The 16083-nt window shown below is 38.6% G+C and overlaps 1 protein-coding gene across 1 annotated transcript in view; it reads right to left on the reverse strand.

The window, feature by feature from the left end:
* LOC123508337 (ubiquitin carboxyl-terminal hydrolase 24-like) overlaps window positions 1–16083 on the reverse strand; it is an 81834-nt gene that overhangs the window by 9055 nt on the left and 56696 nt on the right. Inside the window, exon 15 of the mRNA XM_045261956.1 lies at window positions 603–823. Within this exon, the coding sequence (XP_045117891.1) occupies window positions 603–823 (221 nt within the window). The remainder of the gene's footprint in view (window positions 1–602; window positions 824–16083) is intronic.

Here is a 16083-nt window from a genome sequence, read left to right on the forward strand (position 1 = left end):
ATGATGAGCTTGCAGCTGTCACGGAACTGCGTATGTTAGGTGTGTGTAGAGGTATCGGCAATCGACGCTCGGTTGCACTTCCATGTGCAAATGTCACGTTTAGGATGGGGGATGATTTTTCTATAGAGAACATGCTTTGATTTTTTACCTCAACAGTGATGTGGAACAAAAGTTAAAAAGGATTTGAGAAATAATTTCAGAAACTACCAAATTTATATTGAAACAAGGAGAGAAAGAAAGACAGACAGAGGTTAAAGAGGTAAGAGAGGTTAGGAAGGAAAGCTGCATCTTTAATTCATCTATTTTTGCTAAGACAAATTTATATAACTTTATACTTCTTAAATAATAATCAGCTCTTTCAATTCAGCAGTGAGCATTGAATACGGTGGTTTAAATGTTCTAAACTTTTTTGCATTATTAAAAGAGAATAAATTACTGAAAAGAAGGGTTAAGGGTTTTGCAGACAAACCACCCTCAGTAACAAACAATTCACAGTGACAGACACCTCCTCACCCTCAAAGTGTCCGTTATCATGAGGCACCACTGTATAAATAAAACCATTACATGATGCACCTCTAATATTTAATAATTCATATACATACCATAACTGCTGTCAGCAAAGCTCTGGTGAAAGATGAATTTTCCTTTGCAGTTGCAATGAGTGCTGCTGTCATCTGGGGTATGCTACCATTGATCTCTTTGTATGCAAGGACAACCTCTCTTAGCCAACGTGGCTGCTCTGCTCCATATACTACTTGAGCCACCTCCACTGGCATCACCAGCTTGTCTGCCTCACCCTCAGTCTTCTGGTTGCTGGAAGATTCTGTAAAGGTGGTGATTTATTTGTCACATACTCAACACCAACATCATGCAATATCTGCTTATCTATACATCTGACCAACAATCACATGACTTGGCCCAGACAAGGCAACACACACACACACATGCACGGATGCACAAGCACACAGGATTAAAAAGTTATTTTGGTAGTATTGATTGGAAAGAAATTATGCATGGAAAGACAATTCAAGGAAAGTATGATATATTTCTAGACAAGTATAATGAGGGGGTAAAGAGATATGTTCCTGAATATAGAGTAAAAAAGAGCAAACACACCTGGTATAATGCTATATGTGCAAAAGCTAAAAAGTGCAAGGATGCAGCATGGAAAAAATTAAGGCAATGTAATGAAATAAATAGAAAGCAGTATAAAGAGGCACGAAATGAATACATTAGGATAAGAAGGGAGGAGGAAACTTTGAAAAGGATGTAATGAAGAGATGTGAAAAAGAACCCAAGCTTTTTTATAAGTATATAAATGGTAAAATGACAAACAGAGAGACCATTACTAAGTTGATAAAGGGGAGTACGATATACGAAACACTGGAAGAAATGAGTGAACTTATGAATGAGAGCTTTAAATCAGTATTTAATGAAGAGGAGAGTTTATAAAGCCAATCAACCCAGCAGCACAGGAAGGATTAAGAGACATCGTAGTAAGAAAAGAGACAATTAGAGAATTGCTACAAAAGGTGGATGTGAGGAAGGCAATGGGACCAGATGGAGTGTCAGGATGGACACTAAGGGAATGTAGTGAGCAACTGGTAGAACTAATTTGGGATGTAATTAACAACTCTTTAAGGGAAGGGAAGGTACCAAAGGAATGGAAAAGAGCCAATATAGTCCCATTATACAAAGGAGGAAAAATGACTGAGCCCCTAAATTATAGACCACTGTCACTAACTAGTGTGGCAGGTAAGATCTGTGAAATTGTTATCAAAGAAAAATGGTTGGAATATCTGGAGAGAAATGAAATCATTAATAACTCCCAATTTGGTTTTAGAAAAGGAAGATCATGTATAACAAACTTACTAAGCTTTTATACAAGAGTAATAGATGAAGTACAAGGAAGAGATGGATGGGTGGATGCAGTGTATCTAGATATTAAAAAGGCTTTTGACAAAGTACCACACAGAAAACTCCTATGGAAAATAGAACACATGGGTGGAATTAAGGGAAATATCTTAAATTGACAGATTACTTAACAGATAGGGAAATGAGGACAGTGATAAGAGATACACCATCAAGTTGGAGCACTGCAACCAGTGGCGTACCACATGGTTCGGTATTGGCACCAATAATGTTCCAAATATATGTCAACGATATACAAGATGGTTTGAGTAGCTACATAAATTTGTTTGCAGACGATGCCAAGCTTTTGAGTTATAAAAAAACAAAATGATTGTATGGAATTACAGAAAGATATTAATAAGATCTGGAGATGGAGCAAGAAGTGGAAATTAGAATTTAATACTAAGAAATGCCATGTAATGGAAATGGGTAAAAGTAATAGAAGACCTACATGGGAATATAAAATGGGAAAAGAGATTATAATGAAAAGAAGAGAAGAGAAAAACCTGGGAGTGATTATACAAGACACCCTGACTCCAGAAATACATATAAATGGATTATTTGCTTCAACATACAAGACACTAATGAACATCAGGGTAGCATTCAATTACATGGATAAAAAATATGATGAAAAAGATATCAACCACTATGATAAGACCAAGACTAGAATATGCAGCAGTGGTATGGTTGCCATATAGGCAGAAAGATATCAAGAAACTAGAAAGGATACAAAGGGCTGCTACAAAGATGGTCCCTGAAATAAAAGATCTTCCCTATGAAGAAAGACTGACGGAGATGGAGCTACTAACTTTGAAGGATAGATGGGAAAGAGGAGACCTAATAACGATGTATAAGTTAGTAAACTGTATGGAGAAGATAGATATACAAGACCTGGTAACATTGACAGAGCAAAGAGACAGACAAACAAGAGGACATTCCACAAAAATCATGAAAAGCCAGTGTCATAAAAATATCAAGAAGTTCAGTTTTCCACATAGGACAGTAGACATTTGGAATGGATTAAGTGAAGAGATTGTAGCACCAGAAAGTGTGCACAAATTTAAGAAGTTAGATAAAAGTAGATATGGAGACAGATCACTATGAGCCCTGCTCGAACCATGTAACATACAACTTGGTAAATACACACACACAGCAGCTCACAGAAAATAACTACAAAAGGAGTTGGAGAGTAGCCTAGATGTATGTACAAGGGGGGAAGGGGACCATAGGTTCTCCTGTCTCCAAACTAAATAAGTGTTGGATTATATATATGGAAAGAATAATGAGAGTGATGGAACAGAGTACAGGCAACCCCCGCTTAAAGAAGGGGTTACGTTCCTAAAAACCCCTTCGTTAAGCTAATTTTCGTCAAGCGAACCAATTGTAACAAGTTCAACCCGACTTGAGCTTCCATTGAGAGTAAACAAAGCGAGAGTGCATCATAGTGCAGTAAAAGGTTTAACCCCTTCAATACGGTGACGCCTATGTAGGCGTCATGAAGCCTCAGTAGCATATACGGTGACGCCTACGTAGGTGTCATATTTCTTTTCTGAGCTTTCTTCAGTTCAGTTGTCCCGTATAGTGTGTTGGATACCAACTACACACGCCGTATGCTGTCTTTGAAATCCTAGTGCTTCTCCCACCATCCTTGTCTCCACCAATCACTAAAGATAAGCTACATGCATCCCACCTTGTGTCTAAAATTACCCAATGGCATAGACTGTTCCCATCTCTCTCTCTCTCTCTCTCCATTCCTCCTCCCCATCTCCCTTTCCTCCCTCCCCATCTCCCTTCCCTCCATCCCCCTCTCCCTCTCGAAAGATAAGTTACATGCGTCCCGCCTTGTAACATTCGTGGAAACACACACACACACACACACACACACACACACACACACACACACACACACACACACACACACACAAATACAAAAACAACAAATTTTCTAATCTCTCTCTCTCTCTCTCTCTCTCTCTCTCTCTCTCTCTCTCTCTCTCTCTCTCTCCTCTCCCTCCCTCCCCCCTCTTCCTCTCGAAGATAAGCTACATGCGTCCCGCTTGTGTCTAAAATATTAGCAAATGTCACTTTCTCTCTCTCTCTCTCTTTTTCTCCAAAGAGAGAAGCGTCCCCTTTCCTCTTCGAAGGTGATATAGTGACTAAAAAATAGCAGCATAATACACAAAGACGACAAGTATGACAAGCTTGCACGAGTTTCCCGCGCTCAGGCGCGCGGCACTACCACCCGTATATTATACAGGCGGGCTTTTTTAACATCCGGCGCGAAGGGGTTAATGAAAGTAATAATTATGAAGTTAAACATTTAAGCAGTTTAATTTAAGACTAAGTCACTATTATGTACACTAATGTATGTATGTAAGTAACTTTATAATGTTGATGATCTTAAATTTATGAAGGGAGGGAGAGCGGAGTGGGAAATACGCTAGCTGGCAACCTGTGGAATGTAAACAAAGGGCGCATCATTGTACCCCATACAAAACTTATGTACCACATTACCACAAGGCTTTCCATTCTATCCATTGCAGAGTCACAAATTCAGGTGGTTCTTTCAGCTTGCAAGGAAGATACGGTCTCATCAGCCTTCTTAATAGAGTCTGCTGACTTGAAAATGGTAGACAGTAGATGGAGTCAAGCCATTGTGGGAAGCAATGCTATTAGTTTTATCGCCTCTCTCGTGTCTGTGAATAATATCCAGCTTCACTTCGAGAGTAAGAGACTTCCTGGTCTTCTTAGACCAGAAATTTTCAAAGCAATGTTTAGAAGCAAGAAATAGGGCAAATAGGATCCTGGGTTTTATAAATAGAAATGTTAGTTATAAAAGTAAGGAAGTGGTGCGTAGCTTATATAATTCCTATGTTAGGCCCCATTTAGAGTATTGCATACAGGCCTGGTCACCCCACTATAGGCAGGATATCAACATGTTAGAAGCAGTTCAGAGAAGAGCAACTAGGATGATACCAGCTTTGAAGCGCCTGGATTATAGAGATAGATTAAAGGCATTAAACATGTTTTCATTTGAGAGGAGATGTATAAGAGGGATATGATAGAGTTATTTAAAATGTTCTCAGATACAAACTACATAGATGTGAGATCTTTCTTTACCTTAGAGGAGGGAAGTAGGACTAGAAATCATGGCAGGAAGATTAGAAAGCAAGGCTGCAGGTTAGATATAAGAAAATATTTCTTTAGTCATAGGGTGGTAGACTTCTGGAATGCATTGCCAGAGACGGTTGTAAATAGCACTAGTTTGACAATGTTTAAAAACAGATTAGATAAGCACTTAAATTTATTAGATTTATAATTATGTATAGCGCTGCATGATAGTTTTATAAGAAATTTACTATAGTTAAACAAGACATGATCCCCATGTATGGGGATTACAGATTGTAGAGGAATTCGATGCAGGACTTAGCCCTGTTAATGGGCCAAATATTTAGAATTAGTATATAATGTATTGTGTACTTGTAAGTGTATCTTTAAGTACTGATGACGAGGTCGCTGTGCGACTGATACAGGATAACCTAGATGGGCCCTGGTGGCCCTTTGTTATCCTATTATTTATGTTATGTTATGTTAGCAATGCTAGACGACATTGCAGGGCGTTTTGGTGGCATATAGAGCGAGGGAAGACGAGCTGCTGTTGACATTGTTATTTTGAACTAGGGGAGTGAGTGGTGAGCATTTTGTCCACTAGAAGTGCTGGTGTATTCAAAAGCCTGTCGACTTGCGTGATATGGTGGGGCTTTCAAACTTGGAAAAAATTACCTGCATAAAATTTTGTTAAAGTGAGTTTGGTGTTCGTTAAAGGAGCAGATGGTAGTAAAAGGAAACCGTTGTAGAGAAATTTTGTTGTGTGAACCTTCGTAAAGCGGGGGTTGCCTGTACAGGGGATCCTCGTGATTCGACCGTTCACAGTTCGAATTATTGCCAATTCGAACTCAGTTAATTAATACCCAATCCTCAAGGTTCAACCGACTGACTCACCAATTTGACATTCATATCTTGCGTGATCCACCCGATCAAATCCGCTGCCACCCTAAATTCGTTGCAAACCTGCCATGTGAAAGTGTAAACCGACGCTACCCTGGGCATCACTTAAGGCAGCGTCACACTAACACTTTTCCGTCAACTTTCTGAAGACTGTCAACTTTTGTCGACACTGGTCATCACACAAGCTCGCTTCTGCCTTTGTTGCGTTTATCAACAGTAAACAAACATGATGGCCCCTTCACCCCCAGCGAGCTGTTGCCATTTTTGGCCTTTAATGCTCTTTATGAGAAACTCTTCAAACAGCTTTGTCCACTTATAAACAACAAAGCTGCTTTTCTTGCCCAGTTGTTCCTTGGAAGTTTGCAGTCCCAGAGAAATGTAAACAAACAACTGAACTACTTTTCACTGTTAGGCTAGGACAAAAAATCTATATACGTATATACAAATATATTTACATCTACTTATCACGATTCTATTGATTTGAGATTATAGCATCATTCCAATTAACAAGAAAATTAATTTTATTATAAAAGTGTTAATTAGAAACCATAGATCTTAATTTGACTAAAAACTGATGCTAGACGAAAACAGTGCGTTTCGTCTGACTCAAGATGACGGAAAGCCACCTCCAGCCCCAGCCCTAAGAAGCACAATTTCCTGCCTTTCAAAGATAAGCTTGAGCTTATAAGAAAGTGTGAGGCAGGTATAGCTCACAGTGTCATTGCAGTGCAAATAGATGTCCCTAGATCAACAGTATCAACAATTTGGAAGAACAGGGACAAGTACCGCGAGACTGCTGCAAGCGTTTTTATTTAAAAAAAAAATAAAATGTACTGTACAACACTCTAATTTGTTTAATAAAAAAAGTTACAATATAAATTAAGCCTTTAATACTACTCCTTTAGTCTAACTAAGTGTTTTTAAGAGGTTATAGTGATGTTTTAATGGGGTCTAGGCTGGAGATTGGTCATTACCCCCCTAATTCTTATGGGAAAAATTGCTTCACGATTTGAATAAACGCTGATTCAACCTATGAAAAACTGCCGTAACCCCATCGAATTGCGAGAATCCCCTGTAGTGCTGCCAGACTATATGGCGGAATCAAAACATACGGCATCGTGTAAAAACCAATGGTACATTGAAACTCCTGTTGGTCTAAGGAAACTAACAGATAATATTATGGACAAGGATTTTTCTGGATTCAGGAAAGAACAAGGTAATATTAGAAGATTAATCAATGTAGAAAGGGAATTAAGGTATATGAAGGAGGTGATGTCGAGTCCAATGGACAAACAGGACCGACTGACGACAAAAATTACTGACCTGAAATTGAGATTAGCAGAATGAGGTCAGTGAAATCAATCAGGGATTGAAAGAGGAGATACAAGAAATAAAAAAACAAAATGACGTACTAAAAGCCACATGTCAACACTACGAAAGCTCCTTAACCCTTTCACTACGGTGACGCCTATGTGGGCATCATGAAGCCCCAGTAGCAAATACAGTGACGCCTATGTAGACGTCATATTTCTTTTCTGAGCTTTCTTCAGTTCAGTTGTCCCGCATAGTGTGTTGGATACCAACTACACACGCCGTATGCTGTCCTTGAAATCCTAGTGCTCCTCCCACCATCCTTGTCTCCACCAATCACAAAAGATAAGCTACATGCATCCTGCCTTTTCTCTCTCTCTCTCTCTCTCTCTCTCTCTCTCTCTCTCTCTCTCTCTCTCTCTCCCTCCCTCCCTCCCCCTCTTCCTCTCAAAAGATAAGCTACATGCGTCCCGCTTGTGTCTAAAATACAGGCAACCCCCGTTTAACGAAGGTTCACACAACGAAATTTCGCCATAACGAAGGTTTCATTTTAATACCATCTGCTCGTTTAACGAACATCAAACTCGCTTTAACGAAATTTTATCCAGGTAATTTTTTTCCAAATTTGAAAGCCCCACTGTATCATGCAAGCTGACAGGCTTTTGAATACATCAGGAGCTGCTGGTACTAAGGCCTGCCTCAGGAGAAATCCTGAATCACCTATAGAATAAAGATCAAGATCAAGCCTCTCATGGACAACATAGGCTCTGCCGATACAAAGGCCTGACTCAGAAGAAATTCTGTGTCACCTGTAGCATCAAGATCAAGATCAAGATCACATGCACCACTCACTGCCCAGTCAAAACATAACAGCGTCACCAGCAGCTCATCTTCCTTAGTTCAACTTACCACCAAAACACCCTGCAATGTGGCCTAACGTTCCTAAGAAGACCAGGAAGTGTCTTACTCTCGAAGTGAAGCTAGGTATTATTCACAGACAAGAGAGAGGCCAGAAAACTAATAACATTGCTTCCCACCATGGCTTGACTCCATCTACTGTCTACTATTTTCAAGTCAAGATACTCTATTAAGAAGGCTAGTGAGACCTCATCTTCCTTGCAAGCTAAAAGAACCACCAGAACTTGACTCTACAATGGATAAAATGGAAAGCCTTGTGGAAATGTGGTACATAAGTTTCGTATGCAGTACCATGATGCGCACTTTGTTTACATTCCACAGGTTGCCGGTTAGTGTATTTCCCGTTTCACTCTTCCTCCCTTCATAAAGTTAAGATCTTCAACATTATAAAGTTACGTACATACATACATTAGTGTCCATTATAATGACTTAAATTAAACTACCTAAATGTTTAACTTCATAATTTTTACTTTCATTAAACCTTTTACTGTACTATGATGCACTCTCACTTTGCTTACTCTCAATGGAAGTTCAAATCAGGGGTTATACTTGTTATAATCGGTTCGCTTAACGAAGTTTCGCTTAACGAAGTGTTTTTTAGGAACGTAACCCCTTCGTTAAAGGGGGTTGCCTGTATTAGCAAATCTCTCTCTCTCTCTCTCTCTCTCTCTCTCTCTCTCTCTCTCTCTCTCTCTCTCTCTCTCTCTCTCTCTCTCTCTCCTCCTTGTCTCCCTCTCCTTCCTCCTCTCCTTCCCCTCCCTCCCCCCTCTTCCTCTCGAAAGATAAGCTACATGCATCCCACTTGTGTCTAATATTAGCAAATGTCTCTTTCTCTCTCTCTCTCTCTTTCTCCGAAGAGAAAAGCATCCACTTTCCTCTTCGAAGGTGACATAGTGACTAAAAAATAGCAGCATAATACACAAAGACGACAAGTATGACAAGCTTGCACAAGTTTCCTCGGGGCAAAACCACCACCCATATATCATACAGGCGGGCTTTTTTAACATCCGGCGCGAAGGGTTTAAGAAGCCTGCAGGTTAAAGTGCAGGACAGAATTGTGGACAGGGCAGAAGGTGGATTGGGTGAAAAGAAGCTGAAGGAACTATGAAATGAATGGAAGCAGGAGCAAGAAGAGGAAAAAGTTAAATATTCAGAGGTTGTAGAGACAAATTCAGGAAAACACGAAAGTCATGATAATTGAAGTTATTGAAGAGAAAGAAAACCTGGTGCGGGATACAGTGGACAAGAAAAAAAGCTTCGTGATTTTTGGGATGAAGGAAAAGAAAAATCCAAATAAATTTACGAGAGAATGTGAAGAGAGAGAATTGGTCAAAACTGTTATCAAACGAGTACAAGACAGCACACAAGAACTAGACCAGGAGGTGGAGGAGGTGATCAGGCTAGGAAGATACAGTGAAGGGGGTAGGAGACCAATGAAGATGAGAATTAAATCCTAAGTGGCTGTAGAGGAAATTATGGCTAGGAAAGGGAAGCTGGCGGATGATATTGAACACAAGGATATATGGATAAAAAGAGATATGAACTTAGAGGAGAGGGAAAAGGAGAAAGTGCTAAGAAGTGAAGCTATGGGAAAAAAAAAAAACTAGAAAAGGACAGAGATAGAGAAGAAAAATTTTTACTGGAGGGTTCTGGATATGAGACTAAAGAAGTGGTACCTAAGGAAGAAAGATGAAGTTGTGGAGGAGGCAAAAATTAAGAGTGACTTATACTAATATAGATGGGTTGTTATCAAGCATATTAGAAGTTAAGGATTATTTGAAAGAGAAAAAGTCTGATGTAATGTGCATCGTTGAAAAAAAAATTGAGAGAAGGGAGGAGGGATACAATACCTGGAGAAGAGACAGGAAGGATAAAGAGGGAGGAGTGCTAATAATGGTTTGTGATGATATATGTGTGGAGGATTTGCAATATGGTAAGGACAAAGTGGAAGTAATAACAATCAAAACAGGATTTGAAGAGAAAAATTATAGTTACATATGTTCCACCAAAGAATAATATATGGATAACAGAAGAACATAAAGATATGCAAAGAGAGGTAATAAAGTGCCTAGATAACATAATAAGAAGAGACAGAAGAATACTTTTAGTTGGAGACTTTAACTGTAAAAAAAAAAGTAAACTGGAGAGAGATGGGAGTAATGGATAATGCTGGGCAGTGGAGCGAGAAAGTATTACAGTTGACTAAGGTTAATGCAATGGACCAGTAGGTGGAGGAGTCAACAAGGTACAGGGGGAAGAAGAACCATCGTTGCTTGACCTAGTTTTCACAAAGAAACCAGTCCCCTCCAATCATACAATACTTTAGTCCAATGAGGAGAAGTGATCATGTGACATTAGAGATGCAAATTCAGGAGGAAGATGAGATAAGTTACAGAGATGACTATAAAGGAGAGAGATTATATTATGCAAGAGCGGATTTTGAAAAATCAAGGATCTATTTTGCTGAAACTGAGTGGAGTAATATTATGTACAGGAAGACAGTACAAGGGAAATATGACATATTCTTGCAGAAATATAATGAAGGAGTAAAAAAATTTGTACCTGTTTATAGTTAAGAAAAAAATACATGCTTGGTACAATGCTAGATGCATACAAGCCAAAAAGACAAAAGATAAAGCATGGAAGAAACTCTTTTTAAAGCACGGAAATGACAATAACAGACAGCAGTACAAAGATGCCAGAAATGAATATATTAGAGTTTGAAAGTTTGAGAAAGATGTAGTTGATAAAAGTAAAGATGAACCCAAACTTTTCTACAAGTTTATAAACGGCAAAACAAAGAATAAGGAAACAATTGAAAAAAATATTTAAAAAAGGGAAAACATACCAAACAGAGAAGGAAATGTGTGAAATAATGAATGAGAGCTTCAAAACAGTGTTCATTGCAGATGATTTCACAGAACCTAATAGTAAATTGGATTGCCAAGGATTACAGGAGATTGCAATGCACAAAGAGGATATTGAAAAATTATTGGATAAGTTGGAAGTCAGAAAAGCAATGGGGCCAGATGGTGTATCAGGCTGGGTGTTAAAAGAACGTAAAAAGCAACTACTGGATCCAATTTGGAAAATAATTACAAGTTCAATAAATGAAAGGAAAGTTCCACTAGAATGGAAGACAGCCAACGTAATACCGATATTTAAAGGAGGAAAGGCAACTGAACCTCAACTAAACTACAGACCAGTGTCACTTACAAGTGTCTTGGGGAAGTTGTGTGAAATAATAAAAAAAAAAAAAAAAAAAGGGTTACATTTCTAGAACAGGAGCAAGACATATCGAACAGACAATTTGGGTTCAGGACAGGGCAGTCATGTGTATCAAACTTATTAAGCTTCTACTCGAGATTTATTGCAGTACTTGAAAACAGAGATGGATGGGTAGACACAGTATACCTGGATATTAAAAAGGCTTTTGATAAAGTCCCTCATGGAAGACTACTTTGGAAATTAGAGAACATAGGAGGACTGCGAGGAACTTTGCTCGAATGAACAAGAGATTATTTGAAGGATAGGAAAATGAGAACTGTGATCAGAGATACATACTCAACTTTGGGTAAAGTAAATAGCGGAGTGCCACAAGGCTCAGTGTTAGGCCCCATTATGTTTCAGATTTATGTAAACGACATTCACATTGGGATAAACAGTTATATAAATTTATTCGCTGATGATGCAAAGCTGCCAAGAGTTATCAAAACCAGAGAGAACTGTCTGCTGTTGCAGGAAGATATAAACAAGATCTATGAGTGGAGCAGGAAGTGGAAATTGGAGTTTGATGCCAAGAAATGTCACATAATGGAACTAGGAAAGAGTAAGAGAAGACCGGTATGGAACTATTTGATGGGAGAGGAACAAATAATGAAGACTAAAGAGGAAATAGATCTGGGAGTGATCATATAGGAAAATCTGAGCCCCAAAAAACACATAAGCAAGATATTTGGACTATCATATAAAATGTTGACTAATATACGAGTGGCATTTCATTACATGGATAAAGATATGATGAAAAAATAATCACAAGCATGATACGCCCAAGGCTGGAATATGCAGCAGTGGTATGGTCTTCGAGCTCTAAAAAGGATATAAGAAAATTGGAAAGGATACAGAAGATTGCTACAAAGATGGTGCCGGAATCAAAGGACCTCACATATGAAGAACGACTGAAGGAAATGGGACTGCCAACCTTACAAGATAGAAGAGAATGTGGGAACCTAATAATAATGTATAAGATAGTAAATGATATTGAAAAGATAGACAAAGAAGACTTGGTGCTGTTGAAAGAAGAAGATGGAAGGACAAGAGGACATGAAAAGATCAGGATGAGGCAGTATGTGAAGGATATTGGAAAATACAGTTTTTCACACAGAATGGTGGAAAAATGGAATGCACTGGATAATGAAGTTGTTACAGCACATAATGTGCAAAACTTTAAGGAAAAATTAGATAAGTGGAGATATGGAGACAGGACACTATGAGCCCTGCTCGAAGCCTGTACAATACAACTATAGTCCGTTCATCCACAGAATCCAGGCTGAAACAGTTCAGTTACAGGATGACAAATTGACACAAATTTTCTTCAGTACATTTATTTTCTTCACTTAACTCAATAGATATACAAGTTTATAGCTTGAAGAAAATAATTGTACTTGAAGAAAATTTAAGTGTCGGAAGGTTTAGTGGCGGTGAGGGCTGAAAACTAGCAGTTTCGCCTGGATTCTTTGGATGAACGGACTATAGGTAAATACACACACACACACACACACACACACACACACACACACACACACACACACACACACACACACACACACACACACAGTACAGGAATATGAAGAAATGATAAGTGATACAGGAACATGTCTGGAAGAAATGTTGGGTGGTTGTGAACGAACTATAATGATGGGAGATTTTAATTGTAAAGAGGTGTGTTGGGAGGACTGGTCAATGGAAGGATCAGAGACAACATGGGGAAATACACTATTGACACTGGCAATGGAAAATGTGTTAACTCAGTGGGTCAAAGAAGATACTAGGTTTGGAGGAGAGGAGCATCGTCAAGACTGGACTTGGTCTTTAGTACAGAGCCAATGGTCATTGAGGAGATGAGGGTGGAGTGCCCTTTAGCAAAGAGTGATCATGCAGTTTTGGAGTTCAAGGTGATAGATGAAGAGAAATCTAGAAGAAATGAAGAATATAAAGTGGGAAGATGGAATTATGCCAAGACAGATTTTGGAAACCTAAAGAAATTCTTTCAAGAGACAAATTGGATGAAATTCAAGAGTGCTAAGGAGCAAATGAAAAGTGGAAGGAATTTATAAAAATATACAAAGAAGGTGAGAAAAATTTGTACCAATAAGACAACATAGAGAAGTTGGAAAGCAGGACTGGTTTAACGATAGATGTGAAAAGGCTAGAACAAGAAAAGAGGATGCATGGAAGAGGTGGAGAAGGAAAAGACGGATTAAGCAGTGGGAAAGTTACAAAAGAGCAAGAAATGAATATGTGTTGATTAGAAGAGAAGAAAGAAAGAAACAAGAAAAGGATATAATTGATAAATGTAAAGACCAACCAAGGCTTTTTACAGACATGTGAACAACAACATCAAAAATAGAGAAAGTATTGAAAGTTTAGAAGTAAATGGAGTATGCAGTGAAGATCCCAGGAAATGGCAGAGGCTATGAATGGATGCTTTGGAAGGTATTCACAAAGGAGACTGCTTTTGACAAACCACTGGTAATGGAACAGAAAGGGATTATGAAGGAGTTTCAAGTAACTGTGGAGGAGATCAAGAATATGATGGGGAGTTTAGAAGTGAGAAAAGCTGTGGGACCTGATGGGGTATCAGGATGGATTTTAAGAGAATGCAGGAGCAACTGGCAGAAAAAGTTTGTGAAGTAATTGATGCCTCATTAAGGAAGGTGTAGTGCCCCAAGACTGGAAAAGAGCTAACATTGTCCCAATCTATAAATCAGGTAACAAGAGAGACCCATTGAACTATAGACCAGTGTCACTTACAAGTGTGGTAGCTAAGATGTGTGAGAGGGTGGTGAAGAATAGATGGACAGACTTCTTGGAGAAAATGACATACTTTGTGAGTGTCAATTTGGTTTTAGAAAAGGGCGTTCATGCACGACAAACCTGATATGTTACTATTCGAGGGTGATAGATGTAATACAGGAAAGAGATGGTTGGGCTGATGGAATATATCTGGATTTAAAAAGGCCTTTGATAAGGTACCACACGGAGACTGATCTGGAAACTTGAAATGGTAGGAGGAGTGCATGGCAGTTTACTAAAATGGATGGAAGACTTTTGGTAGGAAGAGAAATGAGAACAATAATTAAGGACAGACCATCAGAATGGGGCTTGGTGGAGAGTGGAGTTCCACAGGGATCAGTGTTGGCACCAGTAATGTTTATGGTCTACATAAATGACATGGTGGATGGGGTGTCCAGTTATGTGAGCCTATTTGCAGACGATGCAAAATTGTTAAGAAAAGTGAGATGTGACAAAGATTGCGAACTACTCCAGGAAGACTTGGACAGAATATGGAAATGGAGCTGTACATGGCAAATGGAGTTCAACACGACAAAATGCAAGAAAATAGAGTTTGGCAAGAGTGAAAGAAGAATCAGGAGTATGTACAAGATAGGAAATGAAGACATAAAACCAGTCATGAAGAAAAGACCTTGGGGTGACAATTACCAATGACCTATCGCCAGAGAGACATATAAACAAAATAATTGGAGAAGTATTGAACTTATTGAGGAACATAAGAGTGGCGTTCAGATATTTAGATGAAGAAATGATGAAGAAAATAATTACTGCAATGATAAGACCGAGGCTTGAATATGCAACAATACAGTGGGCTCGAACTTAAAGAAACACATAAGGAAACTAGAGAAAGTACAGAGGGCTGCAACAAAATGGTGCCTGACTTAAGAGATTTGACTTATGAAGACAGACTGAAAAGAATGCAACTTCCGACCCTGGAAAACAGAAGAGAAAGGGGAGACCTGATAGCAATATACAGAGTGATGATTGGCATGGAAAAATGGATAGGGAAGATCTGTGTATGTGGAATGAAAGAATGTCGAGAGGGCATGGGAAAAACTAAAATGGCCACTTATAGAAGAGATGTGAAAAATATAGCTTCCCTCATAGAAGGGTGGAAGCATGGAATAGTTTAGACGTGGAAGTGGTCAACGCAAGGAATATTCATGATTTTAAGAAAAAGCTGGACATTAATAGATATGGAGACGGGACAACACGAGCATAGCTCTTTTCCCGTATGTTACAATTAGGTAAATACAATTAGGTAAATACACACACACACATAAAATATGAAAAATTTATGGAAATATATAGTGAGGCCGCAGAGAACTTTGTGCCAAAATATACTAAGAAAAGCAAAAGGAGATCAATGGTTTAACAAAACCTGTGACAAGGCAAAAAGGGAGAAGGAAAAGGCATGGGGAAAATACAAGAGAAATAATGAGAAAGTGGAGAGAGAAGCATATAGGAATGCAAGAAATAAATATGTTCAAGTGAGAAGAAGGGCACAACAAGAATTTGAACAGAGAATAGTGGAAAATTGTGAAAGTGATCCCAAAATGTTTTATAAATTCATTAATGGTAAATTACAGAAAAAAGAAACAGTTGATAAATTAAAGGTTGGAGATTATATATATGAAGATACAAGTGTCTTTGTTGAAAAATTGAATATGAATTTCTGCAAAGTATTCACAAAAGAAACACAATTCAATCGACGGATGTTACCTGTGACAAGATGGATGCAAGAAATTATAGTAACAAAGAGTGACATTGCAAAAGTTTTGAGTCAATTAGATGTTAACAAGGCAATGGGACCAGATGGTGTGTCTGGAAGAATGTTAAAAGAATGTCAAGAGCAGTTGC

Source organism: Portunus trituberculatus, chromosome 24 (genome assembly GCF_017591435.1).
Source record: "Portunus trituberculatus isolate SZX2019 chromosome 24, ASM1759143v1, whole genome shotgun sequence".
NCBI lineage: Eukaryota > Metazoa > Arthropoda > Malacostraca > Decapoda > Portunidae > Portunus > Portunus trituberculatus.